The sequence below is a fragment of the Oryctolagus cuniculus genome, chromosome 8 (genome assembly GCF_964237555.1).
Source record: "Oryctolagus cuniculus chromosome 8, mOryCun1.1, whole genome shotgun sequence".
Classification (NCBI taxonomy): domain Eukaryota; kingdom Metazoa; phylum Chordata; class Mammalia; order Lagomorpha; family Leporidae; genus Oryctolagus; species Oryctolagus cuniculus.
The window spans coordinates 130,152,391-130,169,352 of record NC_091439.1 but is presented as its reverse complement, the minus strand read 5'-3'; the positions used below and the strand labels follow the sequence as shown (position 1 = coordinate 130,169,352).

At 42.0% G+C, this 16,962-nt stretch overlaps 3 protein-coding genes across 19 annotated transcripts in view; 2 read left to right on the top strand and 1 right to left on the bottom strand.

Annotated features, from left to right (window-relative positions):
* The window catches only part of LOC127486659 (uncharacterized), a 38,838-nt gene extending 38,138 nt beyond the window's left edge, over positions 1-700 (top strand). Inside the window, exon 5 of the mRNA XM_070047303.1 lies at positions 584-700. Within this exon, the coding sequence (XP_069903404.1) occupies positions 584-611 (28 nt within the window). The 3' untranslated portion in view covers positions 612-700. The remainder of the gene's footprint in view (positions 1-583) is intronic.
* The window catches only part of LOC138843592 (rho GTPase-activating protein 20-like), a 1,064,354-nt gene that overhangs the window by 427,267 nt on the left and 620,125 nt on the right, over positions 1-16,962 (bottom strand). The gene's annotated exons all lie outside the window — the stretch shown is intronic.
* LOC138843593 (rho GTPase-activating protein 20-like) overlaps positions 2,479-16,962 on the top strand; it is a 139,463-nt gene continuing 124,979 nt past the window's right edge. For all 7 annotated transcript variants that reach the window (XM_070048234.1, XM_070048236.1, XM_070048237.1 and 4 more), the window contains exons 1-6: positions 2,479-2,673; positions 4,671-4,763; positions 6,095-6,214; positions 6,978-7,026; positions 12,730-12,894; positions 16,581-16,724. In XM_070048234.1, the coding sequence (XP_069904335.1) occupies positions 6,109-6,214; positions 6,978-7,026; positions 12,730-12,894; positions 16,581-16,724 (464 nt within the window). In that variant the 5' untranslated portion in view covers positions 2,479-2,673; positions 4,671-4,763; positions 6,095-6,108. The remainder of the gene's footprint in view (positions 2,674-4,670; positions 4,764-6,094; positions 6,215-6,977; positions 7,027-12,729; positions 12,895-16,580; positions 16,725-16,962) is intronic.

Genomic DNA, 16,962 nt, shown 5'->3' with positions numbered 1-16,962 from the left:
ACATTGCCTTCATCAATAGTGTCATAAGGTGTATTCTTTCTGTTATCACCTATTTTTTCCAAGGTCACTTTAAAATAAATTTTAGAATGTCTATTCTAATCTCTATTCTAAATCTTATCCATTTGATAATATTTTACTATAATTTTTTTTATATTTTATTTTTTCAATTTTTTTTTAACAGGCAGAGTGGACAGTGAGAGGGAGAGAGAGAGAGAGAGAGAAGGGTTTTCCCTTACTGTTGGTTCACCCTCCAGTGGCTGCTGCGGCCGCTGCACTGCGCTGATCCGAAGCCAGGAGCCAGGTGCTTCTCCTGGTCTCCCATGCGGGTGCAGGGCCCAAGCACCCGGGCCATCCTCCACTGCCTTCCTGGGCCACAGCAGAGAGCTGGCCTGGAAGAGGAGCAACCGGGACAGAATCCAGCGCCCAGACTGGGACTAGAACCTGGTGTGCCGGCACCGCAGGCGGAGGATTAGCCTTTTGAGCCATAGCGCCGGCCAATATTTTACTATATTAATGTCTTAATAATAGATGTTGTCCTAAGGTCTTCATGTATGTAACTCATTTAATCTTCACCTTTATTAAGCAAATGCACATCCATTCATCAAAAATGACTTATTGAGCATCTGTGAGTGTGCAGAATACTGTGTGCCAAGTGCCAGGACGAATTCAGCAAGGTCCTGGCCTCTCTGGAACTTGAGATCTGAAAAGAGGAAAATACGTGACTGAGGATCATGCAGTAAGCAAACTGGTTCATTTAATTATGCATCTTTTTCTGTTTGTAATTATGCAAGATTGTGGTTTAACCGTAATTATAGCCAAATAATTATGGTATTAACCAAGATTACGGTTCTAATCCAATTGTGTGCTTTTTAAGAATAGAGGGGAATCTCTTGCATTCCTTCATCTCATAGTGCTAAACAAATAGATATCAATATGTAATGATGGTTACAGGAATGCTTTTATGAAACACCATAACCTGAGAGTTGTTGGAATTACCTAGTGGGATTTCAGGGGGCTAGAACAGATCACCCAACAAATGGAGTTTGCTGATAAGGGAATTACTCATACACAAATGGAAGTAGCGTTGATTAGGAGCAGTCAGACATCTAGGTTTCCAAATAGCCTCAGTGAGCTCTGTTAAGACTGAAACATTCAGTTGAACTCTAGGGCTGTTCAGTACCTCTAACACTTGAAACGTGGATTCAGAAGGAAAGCAGGCATGGTGTTTTAGTAAAACATGGAGATAAAAATTCTGGTAGTCTTTTTATGAAATATGTTAAAAAATTCTTCTAGAAAGCAGAGACTGCCTGAAACATTATATGTCAATTTGGTAAACAATGGCAATAATGAGATCTTCCCCAAAACACTCCATGACACTTTAAATGTCAGTCTTTCCTGTCTATATTTGGCAAAGCAATGATCTTATTATTACTACATATATGATTAATTATAGTAGTGCATCTAGAAGTGAAGTCCAGAAAGTAATGCCCTAGAATGAAATGTTGGTCTCAGTAGTCGGAGATGCCAACCAGTCTGTTGTTTCCAGCTCCTTCTGTAGCACCGGTTTTGCTTTAGCTGAGCCATTCACCTTTAAAACAGCCCAAACTGGGTTCAGAAAGGTAGCAAAAGGAATGACAGGAAAGGCTGAAAACCTGAGAGCAAGGGCAGCTTCTGGGTTCTCATTGCAAATGTGTGGACCCTGAAAATCGTTATGAAGTAAGGGAGCTATTGACGTTAGTGAGCTTGATCATTTCAGGAAAAGTGGCAATGAAAGCTCTGTATGCCTTTTCACATCATGAGGTGTTTCACTAGGCGTTCTGTGAAATGACATTTTTAAAGGTTGACATGCATTTTGTTCATTCCCTGTCAGCTAGCATCTTTAGCACAAATTCTTAGAGCTTTATATCATCTATGTGTTGCTGTACACTCTTGTGGGGTTTTCAATGTCCTATTTTATTTATTTAGTTGAAATTTAGAATGACTAAGGACAGAGGGAGAGAGAGGGATGGAGAGAGAGAGAGAGAGAGAGAGAGAGAGAGATATGTATACCTCAAAACCAGTGGTTCACTACCCAAATATCTACAATAGACAGCACTGGACCAAGTCAGATCAAGATCCTAGAACTACGGCAGGGCTTCCCACGTAAGTAGCTAGGGGCCCAAGTCCTTGGACCATAGTCCATTGCTTTTCTAGGTTCTCTAGTAAGGGGCTAGATAGAAGGGCAGCTGGATCTCAAATCAGCATTCCAATATGGAGTGTGGCATCACAAGTGGTGGTGGACTAATCCACTGCAACATCAAGCAAACTTGTCTCAACCTCCTGTGCTGGGAGGCTTCCCTTATGTAGAAGACATTTAAACCAAAAGCTGAGGAGTCACGGCTGACATCCACACATTGCTCTACACAGAAAATGCAGCATTCTAAGAGTGTGGTGGGCCACTGGTCTGGATTAGCTATCACTCAGTTTTTCTTATCATAGGTAGAGGAATGAACACCTGTTGCAGTTGAGCCCATCAACATCAGAAGTTGAGACTTAAACCACACCTGAACTTTGAGTGAGATGCTTTTCCTAGTGTTGTCAATCTGAGAAGCCAGCCTCTATGGGAAAGCTTAAGCAGAGTATACTCACCCATGAAATTTGGATTTTGCTACATTCAAACAGAGAATATCAACAGTAAGTATTTTTTGTTCTGTCTGTTTACTTTTTGAAAGTCCGAGTGATGCACATATGCATACATATACACATATATGCACACACGGAGGGGATAGAGAAAGAGAGGTAGGTAGATAGGTAGATAGATAGAGATATCAAAAATCTGTTCCCTCCTCCAAATGCCTGCAACAGCTAGGTCTGGGCCAGGCTGAAAAAAAGGATCATGGATCTACCCCCGGGTCTCCCACATGGGTAGCAATGAGCCCAAGAGCTTGGGGCATGATCCATCAGTCTCACAGGTACGTTTGCAGGGAGCTGGATTGGAAGCAGAGCAGCTGGGACTTGTACCACCATTTTGACTTGGGCATCACAAATGGTGGCTTAACCCACTGTGACACCAGGCTGACTCAATGAGTGTTTTGTTTCTCATGCAAATTTGTAGATAGCTAGAGTGGGTCTCTTTCACAGTTCTCATTCTGCCATTGGAGGGCTAGTGGCTACCCTGGACTCTTAAGATTAACTCAGAATCATTCACACTACCTTTCGCCAACGTTTCCATATTTGCCATGTCTCATGGCCAAGCCAGAGAGTACAGTTGTCTCTCTGGTCCTTGAGGATCGGTTGCACTCACCTGTGGATAATAAATTCCAAAGATACTCACATTCCTTACGTATAATGGTATATTACTTCCATTTCATCTGGTCATATATTCCTGCATACTCTAGACCAACTCTGGATGACATTATAATATCTAGTACAGTGTAAATCGTTAACTATTTTGGGGGGAGGACTGACAAGAAAAAGAATCTTTACATGTTGTTATCTTTCACTTTACTTGGGTAGCCCGAAACTTTACCTTGTAGCCTGAAACTGTCAGAGACAATATTGTGTGAGTGAATGACCATGGGTAACGTTAAGTATTTGACCTGTTTTTGACCCAGTAGTTGTCATTTGCCAGCCTTGTAACAGATCACAATTTACTCTTGGGCACCACTATTGAAGACTCCCCTAGCTCAGAGAGTTGTTGATTTCTTTCAAGTTTAAGCTCTCTTGAAAAATATCATGATTTGTTTTCATCCATACCATCTCACGTTGGAGATTTCTCCAAATTTATGTCAATTCCATATTTTTCTAAACCACAGCTTGCCATTTCTTTGAGGTATTATCTGGGAGAATTTTGATCTGAAAACTTGGGCAGGAAGGTTTTTAAAAATGTAGTATTTTGCTTAGAGTGTATAAAAAGGCTCATAGTAGAACAAGGGTTCCACACCTGTCTTGTTAATCATTTTCTCACTATATAAACATACGTGCTGAACGGAAGCTGCCTTTATAATTAGAATGCAGTGAAGCTTCTTCTGATCATTATCACGACCCTGTTTTAAAATATAGGCTCAGAGACCATTAGCATCATAGGGTACATATTCCCACAGAGACATTTTTCCCTTCTGCTTCCATTTGCAATTTCATTTCAATTGTAGTGTTTAATATTTTCCCCATGTCTTGTATGTGAAAGAACAGAATGGTGGTAGAATGCTACGCTGTAACGCCTAAATTCCCAACCAGGTGTGACTAATGCTGTCAGGTTTAAATTAAGATGAATTTCTTCAAGCTAAGACTGTGATATTCAGCTTTTCGAGTAGGAAGTTCACATGGGGGATTTCTCAATTCAGGAATATTAACACACTGAGTAACACACTGCTTTGTTGTTTCTAGGTTCTTTATTTGAGTAATTTCATTTAATGTCATGCATTACTGAGGAAGCTGAACTGTGGGCTCGATGGGTATCCCAGTTGTGCTGTAGTTTGACATTTCCATGGTCCCTCCCTTCATTCCCCAGCCAAGGAAGTTCATCCTGTGGCTTCCCAACAGCACATCCAATAAAGTGTTTCTGAACCATTTTCTTTTCACCTTTTGCATCCTTTGAGCAATTGAGTGTCCAGGACACAGGAGATTCCCTTCACATGCTTTCAAAATTTACCCATGTCTGATTGTGTGATTTCTATTTACACTTTCCTCAGGTGTTCCACTATTAGATGATTGACTAAAGAATGGAAGGAAACAGAAGACAGAAGCCTTTATCTTAATCTTTCTTTGCTTAAAGAATCCATCAGGTAAGATCTGTGACTGGTGTGAAACTCAATTTTCTATCTACTCAGAAAAGTATTCAAATGAGCATCAGATCCAGAGAGTCCTTGAGGAATTTGAGGAATTCTGTTTTGATTACTTGTAAATAATCTGTGAAATATCTGAAATTGTATTTCAAGTAATTTTGTTCACTATCACCATAATAAGCATTTATGTTGGAATAACTGTAGAATGGATACTCTCCTCTCTCTTTCAGATTTTTTATTTATATTTTGTAAAATTGGAACAGTAGGGATCCTTCCATTCTGCATCATTGAAAGCCAGCAGTATTTGCTGGTGCCTGTTTTTAAAGTGTACATAGAAAAGCTACCTTGTGTCTATGAGTGTTGACAATTGTGTTCCAGTCTGGCCAAAACCTTGTGACCCAGCAATAAGATCATAATAAACCATCTAGGTAGGAAAATGAGTTGACCTTCTGATAACCCAAGTCAACTTTTGTTACCATGTTACCTATTTTTGTCCTCTATCATTAGATCTATTTTTAAATAAGAGAAACATGGTGTATTTTCAGTTATTTGTATGAAATACATTTTCATCTATGTTTATTTGTGCCCTTTGCTATGCAACTTGTCTCCACAAAGGGACTTAACCAGATCAAAATCTTTTTTTTCAGTTGTCATTCATGTTCTGTGTTTGAAAGACAGAGAGGGTAACAAGTAGAGTTCTTCCATTTGCTGGTTCTTTGCTCAAGTTCCTGGAGTAGTGAGGGGGTAGATCAGGCTGATGCCAGGTTTAAAGAACTCAGCTCAGGTGTCCCACATTGGTGGCAGGGATCCAGGCACTTGAGCCAGCAGTCCTGCCTCCTAGAAGGAGTATATGTAGTAAGGTGGAATGGGCAGTTGATCTGGGACTTGATACTGGCACTGTGGTAGAAGATGCTGGCATCTTAACTGCTGAGCCAAACACCCGTTCTGAATCTGTGTTGTCTTAGAATATTATCTGTGTACCCAAAACCCTGCAAGTATAAACTGGACAACCCCTAATCTAAGTCCATGCAAGAATACTATCTCAAACACCCTTGAAAACTGTCTGCATATGGATATACTTGCTGGAAGCCAAGAGGTAGGTGTGTATTTCTTTGTGATAAAGCAGCTCTTCTGATACCCAGCGAGCCCCAGAGCGGGAACCATCCAGCAGAGCGGCAGAGAAACCCTATCTAGACACTGAGAGAATACTTCCAGGGTTTCTGGAGTGCTGTTTGTGGGTCAGGCAGGCATCAGGGATTGAATTATCTTATTCCATGCTTTATCTCACACTTCATCACAACACTTTGAAAGTCATTATCTTCTTTTTACAGATATAAGAACTGAGATGCGGAAATATGAAGTAGTTTGCCAAAACTCAAACATCCATAATCTATCTCCAGTCCCAATTCCAAAGACCCTACTATTTTACCATCTGCCCTTGCCTCCCAGAGGTGAGGTGACAGGAGAGGGTCCCCTGCATCAGCACACAAGCTTAGCTGCAAGAAGAATAGAATGCTATGTACATCTCATTCCAAGTTGGAGAAGTGAAGACCAGGCAGTTACAATATTTGTGTATCCAATTGCCAGTCTACTCTATGAAGACATAAGGAATGGAGTAACTAACACCCTGCTCCCTCAGCACTGTTTCAATAGGCAGTATTGTGAGAAAATCTTTTTCGTGAGACGTTGCCTTGAGTAGTTTATGAGCCCAGGGTATTATAGTCATAGCATCACTACATTTCTTCCATCATGATTTTCTTCTCTCATTCCTTTATGCATTTTTGTAGCCAAATTGTGTGTTTAATTTGTGTTTACCGTATTATCCTATCCCCCTCTACTCTGTTTCAATCAACTTGAGAAACAGACATGGGAACTAGGAGATCTGATTTAATGTGTATATTATCATCACCATTAATCGTTTCTTTAGGAAGGCTGAGTAGGATATGCTTTATCGCTTTATCCTCCATTTTGTGATTTCTTTTGCTCATTTCTATAAACTATGGGAATGATGATTAATATTGGGAGCCTGATTTTCCACTGTGATGTTGGAACTCTGCCTTGAATGAAAAGATAGAGGACAGATGCAGCTAGAAGCAGCATTTCAGGGTGCACTTAGATATTTTACAATGGTTTTGATTTGTTCAAAAATGTTCTCAAATAGTATTCATTTTATGGACTTAGTTTTGTGACAGCACTTCCAATTTGGTGTTCCAGAATTGACTCATCTCAATGAAGTACCTGCCCTGTGCCATGGTCCTGAGAGGTAAAATATGACTTCCTATTCTTGCCAGCAGAGGGCAGCAAGGAACACTGGAGCAGGTGCTTGATATCAGCTACTGAGGATGTTTCCCTTGGTGGAGGCAAAGATGAGGGTGTTCAGAGGACCAACATGAGAAAGGATAATTACAGGGATTCAGGAGGGAGACCAGAACATATGGGGAGTGTAAGGGTTCTCCCAAGGGCTCATAACTGCCAGCACAAGTAGACATCTGGAGAGTCATTGATTATAACCTTTTCTTGGTATTGACTGCTACTCCCAGCCTGTCTGATGCCAAGGTGTGGCTGGCTGCCTAAGGTAACAGGCAACTAAAAGCATATCTGGGCACTAATACAGACTGGCTGCCTGTGAGTTATCAACAAGCTGCCCACAGAGGCCGAGGGGTCCAGAAGCAGCCCTGTGAGGGTGAAGGATGAATGGGTGTGAGGGCTCACCAAATCCAGCTGCAGAAGATACTGAGGCCCCGGGTACATGCCAGGAAGATGATTCTGCAAAATATATATACATGCATATGTATATAATACCAAGGATATTTTCCCCTTGTCTTGGGGGTGGGGGGCACTGCTTAGCTATGGAAACACTGTGTGATTTAGGACTTAGAGAGTTCTCACTTTACCAACTGTTAGGTATCTGGCCCCCAGTCACACAACTTCACTGAGCTTCAGTTTCTCCACCTGTCAAATGGAATTACTAATTTTTACCCCAGAAGCTGATGTTGAGGCAAGGGGAGGCTATATATAAACTACCTTGCAAGAAGCTTGACGTTTTGTCGTTGCTCAGTGGATTTGATTGCGTGACATATTCTCCCTCCTTTCTCTTTGGCCATGGACAAACATCCATGATAGTGTTCACTATTTTGGAAAATAATGTCTCCCTGTCTTTTCTAAGCAGCCTTGGTATTAAGCAAGAATTATTCTGTGAGTTAGCTTGCTAAATTTTCTATACTGTTATCCCATTTTATAGTTGCAGCAATCCTTTGAGGTGCACTATCATCTCTTGTGCAGGTGGAGACACTGAGACTCTTCTAGAATAACTCCTTTTACCAGCACCCTCTACATGGCGAATGCTGAAGGAGGGGGGGTTCAAAAACTACTTAGTTTGGTTGCAGCCCTCCTGCCAGTGTTGCTACAAAACCTTCTTTCCTGTGTAGATAGTTCATCACCATTTACTTTTTTAGAGGTTTAATTTATATATGTATGTATGTATGTATATATATTTGAGAAAATCAACTTTGAAGAACCCAAGCATAGTGCATCCTTTGTGAGCACTTAGACATTACTATAGCTTATGAGACATAGATAACATCCTCCACTTAATACATTAAAATGAAGTAAATCTTTGCAAACAAGTTTTACTATTAACTCTCATAATCCAACAATTTGAGGACAGAGGTCCTGCATGGGAAGTTAATGCACAGTGACTCCTGTTGTTAATTTCACAATTAACACCCTTATGTGTGATGTGAGAGATCACCCATTTAAACACTTAAGGGGGGAAATTGAATAAAAGAATTTTGTGTTTGTGATATGTTAAAATAACCTTATAATTGACACAGCATCACATTGATACTATCTCTCCATTTGGTATGTAGGGCCGAAAGGTCAGTGTTCAATGACAGAAGTGAAAATAGACTGCTATGGTCAGAGTTCTTCCCCCACCCACCCAGTTCTCCTGTTGAAGCCCTTACCTCCTTCTCTTTGTGTGCCATGCAAGGACACAGTGTGAAGATGGTTGTCTATAAGCCAGGAAAAGAGGCTGAGTCAGTGGGGCCCCATGCTCTTGGACTTTTCAACCTCCAAAACCGTCAGACAAGTAAACTTCTTTCTTTGACACATTACCTAGCCTAAGGGGTTTTGCTACAAGAACAGAAAATGGGTGAATCATGTATTCATTTTAATGTTGTACATATTATTTTTGTATAAAATATTATATAATTATACTAAAATATGCAAAGAAATAATATTGCACTATAGCTTTGAAATATATTGCCGCTTGGGCAAACTGGAGGGAAGGTTGCTGAAATCTCTCTGTGTTTCTTACAACTGCATGCAAATGAACCATCATCTCAGTTTAATTTTGAAGAATTGAATGATGGTGCCAAAATCTAGAAAACCACTATATCAGTTTGAGAGTTTGTCAGTTATGGCATGAGCCTTAGAACCTTGACATCACAATGATGGGTGATCTTGACTACTGCGGAACCCACAGTCTTCAGGGACTTGTTCATGGTCTCTGTTGAATAGTGTCGACAGAGTCTAGAGTTGTAACACATGGAAAGTAATGTTGTCAGAGCTTCTGGAAGTCATCCGCCAGTCCCCAGCGCAAGGTAGCCTTTTCCTGTACTACTTGTGATCATTTAAGCAGACTGGTCACCCCAGGAGGAGTTCTGTCCTGTTTTCCTTAAAACAGAGGAAGTAATTCCTGACTTTGGTGCTGGTTTCATGAGAAGCTACTTTTGTTCTTTGGTTTAGTGCTACTGAGCTCAAAAGAGCAGGCTTTGTACTGTCAGGGGAGACACTTCCTTGGCTTCATGGCAAAGAGTTTTCTCTGAAAAGATCTCGAAAGAGGCTGTCCTGTTTATGAAAGAGTTTTGTGTTCTGCTCAGTCTAACTGGTTTTACCTATTATGGCCACAGAGCCCCATTGGTACATGGTCCCAACTCAACCAGTTATATCTAAGCCTGGGTGATGTTAAGAAATGTTTGTGGATGTGTCCAGCATTATTTCATGTTGTCTAGCACTTCTCTCCCCTCGCCTCCCAATTTGAACACTAATTTAGATAAGATAGGAAGCATTTTACTAAGTGGGAATCAATGTATCCCTATTATGTAAATTGTCATGCTAACAGGGGACCACGTTACAATGACTTCTTTACCAATCGCTGTGTCATTTTGTTTTACATGTGATAGGCTGAAAATTGCCTTGTGTTCCCTCTTCTGAAACCATGTTTTAAGAGCTTGGTGAGTGACAGCTGTGGTGTCCATCTTAGTGTTCTTTCCAGAGGGCAGTGTGGTAGTTGAATGGAAATACTCTTTAGAGATGTAAACTGCTTTAGAATATCAGGGGTATGTGATTTAATTTTCCTTTGAAAAGGCAGAAGACATGCCTGTTGCTTTTACTTAGAATGAATTAGCAGCAGATATGTATGGAGAACTTCACAGTTGAAGATTGCTTTCGATATTTTACTTTAACTTGCACTAAAACCAGGCAGATTGATACTATTGTTCCAGATTACATGTTCTCTTTTATGATACATGCTCCCTTTCATACACAGCCAGTTAGAAACAGTCAGACTCTGAAATTTTCAATAATCTTCAGTACTTTCTTTTTTTATTCTTAAAATCTATCTATTAAGGGATACAAATTTTCGTAAGTGCAACTTTAGGAGTATAGTTATTCTTCTCACTATATCAGTCCTCCCACCCACACTCCCATGCCTCATCCCCCTCACTCTCCCCTTCCCAGTTCTATTCTCCATTAAGATTCATTTTCAATTAACTTTGTACATAGAAGACCAACTCTATATTAAGGAAAGATGTCAACAATTTTCACACATACACACACGCACACATATGCACATACACAAACTGTTTGAAAACTGGTTTTACAGTTAACTCTCAATACAACTCATTGAGGACAGAGGTCCTGCATGGGGAGTCAGTGCACAGTGACTTCTGCTGTTAATTTTTTTTTTAACTTTTATTTAATGAATATAAATTTCCAAAGTACGATTTATGGATTACAATGGCTTCCCCCACATACCGTCCCTCCCACCCACTACCCTCCCCTTTCCCACTCCCTCTCCCCTTCCATTCACATCAAGATTCATTTTCGATTATCTTAATATACAGAAGATCAGCTTAGTATACATTAAGTAAGGATTTCAACAGTTTGCTCTCACACAGAAACATAAAGTGAAAAATAATAGATGATATTTTTTAAATGATGATGAAATCAGATCAGACCTATTGTCATGTTTAATCCCAGTGAGAGTCAAGTTGGGAGTTGATAATTTTTTTTTTTTTTTTTTTTTACAGAGGATCAGTTTAGTATACATTAAGTAAAGATTTCAACAGTTTGCACCCCCATAAAAACACAAAGTGAAATATATTGTTTGAGTACTCGTACCAGGGGATTCCAATTCTGCTGTTAATTTAACAATGAACACTCTCATGGATGACGTCAGTGACCACCCGAGGCTCTTGAAATGAGCTGTCTAGGCTATGGAAGCCTTTTTTAATAGAAAACGTTTATTTCATAAATACAGATTTCAAAAGGAAAACTTTTGGATTATAGCGGTTTTTTCCCCTATGGACAAGGCCATAAGCAAAGTGGAAGTTCTCTCTTCCCTTTAGAGATAAGTGCACTCTTCTTTGATTGCCACTTTTTTCCACTGGGGTCTACAGAGATCGTTCGTGTAGACTATGTTTTTGCCACAGTGTCTTGGCTTTCCATGCCTGAAATGCTCTCACAGACTTTTGATCCTCAATACTGCCAAGTGCACACCAGCAGAATCTTTCGTATGCACATTTCTGCTAACTGTGTATTCCACAGAATTTCAGCTTTTTCTTTCTCATGCTCCTCAGACGTGTTATTGCTGATTGCAAATCCGCATTCCAATTTTTAGATGCTTATGGCAATGGCACCTAGTCTCAGGAAGCAACATTCTTTTTGTTAAAATAATAGAGGTACAACAATGACCAGAAACGGAGAGATTGAAAACCACAGGAATTCCTTGTTACGGACCTGTAGGGCACAGGTTTATTTGGGATTCTCTGGGTCCACTTCATAGGGTCCTCTAAGCTTGGTCCACATGTTGGGAGATTGCTCTGGGCTAGGATCTGCTTCTGAGCTAATTCAGAACATTGTTTGAATCCCCTTACTTGTAGTTGAGGTACCTTCCTCCTCCAGCTGTCACCTGGGGGCTGACTACATCTAGTCTCATGTTTCTGTGTAGCTCCTGCCCATATGACAGATTCATTCTCCCTTGCCCTTCAACTCTTTCTGGCTTCCCCTTCTGTGCCATGTCCTGAGTCAGTGTAGATGATAATCTCTGATTTGGGGACCTCTTGGGGGTTAGTTTAGGCCTCCTAAACTAGGGAATGTACTCTCCCTATTTGAAGGTTCATCACATTCATTCTGTCTTCACAGTCTCTTTTTGCAGATAGCACAGTCATAGGCTGCAATCATTAGGGTGTGCGGCTTTTGGATGGGTTGTTTTAGAACCCTCTGTGTACCACAGACTTTGTGGAAAACATCCCTGCCATCATTCCACCAGCAGTTGTCCATGGTTACCAAGACCTCCGTGTTAGTAAGTCCAATGATGAGTCCTCAGTAACCACCTGCCTTACCTTCCATAGCGTTTGATGGGAGCGATGGCTCCCTTCTTGTTATCCTCTCAGTTCTCCACTTACCTGACACCTCTTGGTCTGAGCGGCTGTCTTCTTTGGCACTCCTGTAAGACGATACTTGCCCTAGGTTCTCCCTTGGATGTGTTCCCTGTCCAACTCTCTCAGTGCCACCTGCTCTTTGAGACCTGTAAAACCTGAAACCCCATTGGCATCTGTAGTTGGAGAGCCTTGTCTGAGGAATTGAGATGACAGTTTTATCATGTGTCACTCCTAATGACTGGCATCAAACTAGTCTGTGACCATTGACTAGCTACTCTTTGGTGTTTGCTGTTGAGCAGGGACGATGATTTTCAAGAGGCTGGGACTTCAGAGGATGCAAGTGCTTCAAAGGGACGTGAACGAAGACTACTGGTGCACGGTCCAATAAAGTTAAGAACGGGTAATAAGAAAACAAAGCATCAGGCTTTTTTGTACAAGGACGTACTGAAAATCTCGAACATTCGGTAGGTGCATATGCTGCATGCTGTCCTGATCATCGTGAAATATATTGTCTCTAACGAAATTCATTTTCATGCACTCTTTCTCAGCAAGTAGCATGTTTTTACTTTGTTTTTGCCAGTGATTTCATTTTTCACTTATTAAACAAGTAGTCATGGAAGTTTTATTCTGTATTGTGCCCCTGTAGACAGTGGAATCAAGAATGGGAGAGACAGGGTTCCTCTCTCTCTCTCTCTCTTTGAACATTTATTTATTTATTTTAAAGGAAGAGTTAGAGAGAGGTAGAGGCAGTGAGAGAAAGAGAAGGGCGGGGGAGAAAGAGACACAGAGAGAGACAGAGACAGTCTTCCATCCGCTGGTTCACTCTCCAGATGGCAGCAAATGCCGAAGCTGCACCAGTTTGAAGCCAGGATCCAGGATCCAGGATGCAGGATCCAGGAGCTTCTTCCAGATCTTCCACATGGGTACAGGCGCCCAAGGACTTGGGCCATCTTCTAATGCTTTCCCAGGCCATAGCAGAGAGCTGTATTGGATGTTGAGCAGCCGGGACTTGAACTGGCACCCACATGGCATGCTGGCACTGCAGGCAGTGGCTCTACCTGCTACGCCACAGTGCTGGTCCCAGGATTCTTCTTTCTTGAGTCTTGCCTAGAGATGATCAAACTAAGAAAGAGACAATTGAAGATTGTAGTAATGTGCATCTGATAGTAGGAAATAAACAGTGCCATGTGGAGAGTGTCAGAGAAGAGTCCCACTAGGGTGCCTCTGTGAGATGCAACATTGAAACCATTCCTCTGGTGTGAGAAGCAGCCACCTGTTCTATAGACTGGGTGTCCCGATTTGCCTGGCTGAGGGGACTGCAGGCCATCGTGTATGCAGCTTGACCCTTTGGGAGCAGGGCTTCAGCAAGGCTGATGTTTCTGGAGCTCATTGTAATTGACCAGGTCAGAGGTGAGACTGAATAAGTGCTCAGGGTTCTGGTCACAGAGGATCTTGACAGATCCCAGTAAGGGGTTGAGAAATTCCTTTGAAGGGGTTTCCTTATGGAAATGGCCATATCAGGTAAATATTGTAGTATATCATTGTGGCTGCTGGGAGATAATGGATTGGAGAGCTGGCAGCAATATAGGAGGGAGACTATGTCCTGGAGATGATAACCCAGATCACTGATACCAAGGGCCCCAACTTGGGAGGGACAGTGAAAGCAAAAGGTACAGGAGGCAGATTTGGTGTGCCGGTTGGAGATAGACACAAGTGGTCACTCCCACTGTCAGCCTTGAACACAAATGCAACCAGTACACAGCCTGGAATAAGGCAACTGCTTAATACACGTGTGCAGGGAAGGAGTAGGCAGGAATAGACTGATCTGGACATCTGCTTATCTGCTCCACCTGTGTTTTCATAATTTATGAAATATTATATAAGACAAAGACTAGTTCCACAAACAAAATCTCACCAGGAAGTGAGTAAAGAAAAATAAAAGTTGCCAGTGCTGCCCTCCCCTTGGCTTCCAGTTCTGCCCTGTCCTAGAGCAGAGAAGCAAGACTCAGGCCCAGTTTTATAAAATGCAGTCTCATCTTAGTGACAATCATATGAGGTATGTTGGATCAGGGGTGTGTTAAGCGCAATCTGTGTGTTCAGGATATCTTGTACCTCCTCTTGCCTAATCCTTGCTTTCACTATCTGAGATGGGTCTGTATTCTTGTTTTCCAACAGGCTCTGATGCTAAGAGAGCCCCAGTGGCTGCCTCAAGGTCACCACAGTAGTCGTGGGTCCATGATTTTTTTTTTTTTTTAAGATTTATTTTATTTATTTGAAAGTCAGTTAGAGAGAGATGTAGAGACAGAGAGAGAGGTCTTCCCTCCATTGGTTCACTCCGTAGATGGCCGCAACAGCCAGAGTTGTGCCGATCTGAAGCCAGGAGCCAGGAGCTTCTTCCAGGTCTCCCACATGGGTGCAGGGGCCCAAGGACTTGGGCCATCTTCTACTGCTATCTCAGGCCATAGCAGAGAGCTGGATTGGAAGAGTAGCAGCCGGAAGTAGAACTGGCGTCCATATGGGATTCCGGTGCTTCAGCAGGCCAGGGCTTTACCCACTGTGCCACAGCGCTGGTCCTGTGAGCCCATGTTTAAAACTAGATCTCTTTATTATAGTACCGGCTCTCACCCAGCTGCCTCAACACTTTGTATTCTTTTGGATCCCATGGCAGATTTTATGACAATTTCATTTCAATCACTTTAAATCATAGGGAGCCCTGTGGCCAAATCCTTGAACATCCTCCTTAAGGCTTAGAGCTCTTCACGTCTACCACTCACCTGAGAGTTAGATTTGTAAATGAACAAGGCAGCATGCCAGAGGGCGAAAGTGGGGTGGACCAAACCAGTATTGAGCAATATCACTGCTGAAGCTGTGATATTGTCACTTTGTGCTCTCTGCAGAAAAAAATGGGAGGTGTTTTCTTCCCTTATGGATAAGACGTTGAGCACTCGGACTAAGGTACATTTTGTTTTGTGCTTTTATTTTGGCTGCAGTCTGTAGGACACAGTATTTTTTTAAGCCAGAATCTGTGGGGCAGATGATCTGAACCAAATCTTAAGAAGGAAATTTGAGCTGGTGTCATGGCTCATCTGGCTAATCCTCCGCCGGCGGCGCTGGCACCCCGGGTTCTAGTCCCGGTTGGGGCACCCAATTCTGTCCTGGTTGCTCCTCTTCCAGTCCAGCTCTCTGCTGTGGCCCGGGAAGGCAGTGGAGGACGGCCCGGGTGCTTGGGCCCTGCACCCGCATGGGAGACCAGGAAGAAGCACCTGCTCCTGGCTTCGGATTGGCAGAGCACCGGCCATAGCAGCCATTTTGGGGATGAACCAACGGAAGGAAGACCTTTTTCTCTCTCTCACTGTCTAACTCTGCCTTTAAAAAAAAAAAAAAAAGGAAATTTGAAAGAAGCTGTCTTTAGAGAAGGAGTGGAGAGGGTCCCCCCACCCCGCCAGGATCATTTTGAATATTTATAGCATCTTTCACGGGCTGGAGAAAATCATCAACTTAAAAATTTAGCCTGTCACGGATTTATTGAATTTTGAATCCAGCTTGCAGTTAGTTGCCTTGGCAGTGCCAGCCTCAGTGACTTCACAGGCTTTGTACAGCCCAGGGACCAGACATTCACCATCCCAGCTTTCAAGATGCAAAATTTGTATAAGAATTAAGATTCAAAGGTATTTGTAATATCTGAAACTAAGGTTATTCCAAGATTATGTATGTATAGTCTATCTCTGTGAAGAAGAAAATTTTATAAATAATTCATCCATGATTTAATCTTTGTTCAACCCCTCAGCCACTCTGTTGAAGTCAATCAGATGTGCATGACCAGAGAGTGAGTGATTCTCTTAAGATGTAACACCTTTAAAATACAGAGTATGGCCTCAAGTCCATAGTCAGCATTCAGAAACAGACCAGTCCACCTGTTGCCACTGGCTGCCGTTAATCTTGTGTGTGTGGGCCCCTTGTGGGCCAGCCTTCACTGAGCACATGATTTTGTCCAGGTCCACCTGACTCTTGCCTGTGCTGTGCACTGAGAGGGAATAGATGGATGTGAGCTTTTCTTGGTTATGGAACATGGAGGATTGGGGTTTGCTCAGGAGAGGATGTGCTCTCAGTACATTTAAGAAAAAAACATCTTGCTTGATGATCTTTTTAGGTACAGCAAAAATATTTACTACAAATATGTCATCCCTGTCAATGAAATATGGATTTCCAAATGCATTGTTGAGGAAGGTGATACCAGTGCCTCCAGGTGCCTGAATATTGGCTGGCCCATGGCGAATTATAGGGCCAAGTTCTTGTAAGTATCACTGCTGAGTCTTGTAATTTTACTTTGATATAGAAGGATATAACCCTTATTGCCTTTTCTAGCAAAGATAGAGAAATGCACCTAAATTTTCTTCCAAACTTGTTTTTTTTGGGGGGGGGGATTGGTAAGCATTTTAATTTGACCCTATAATAATCTGCTGCCTCATGCTTTGACTTCCAGCCATGGCACTTGTATGACACATATTTTCCCCAAGAGGTTTTTATGTGCC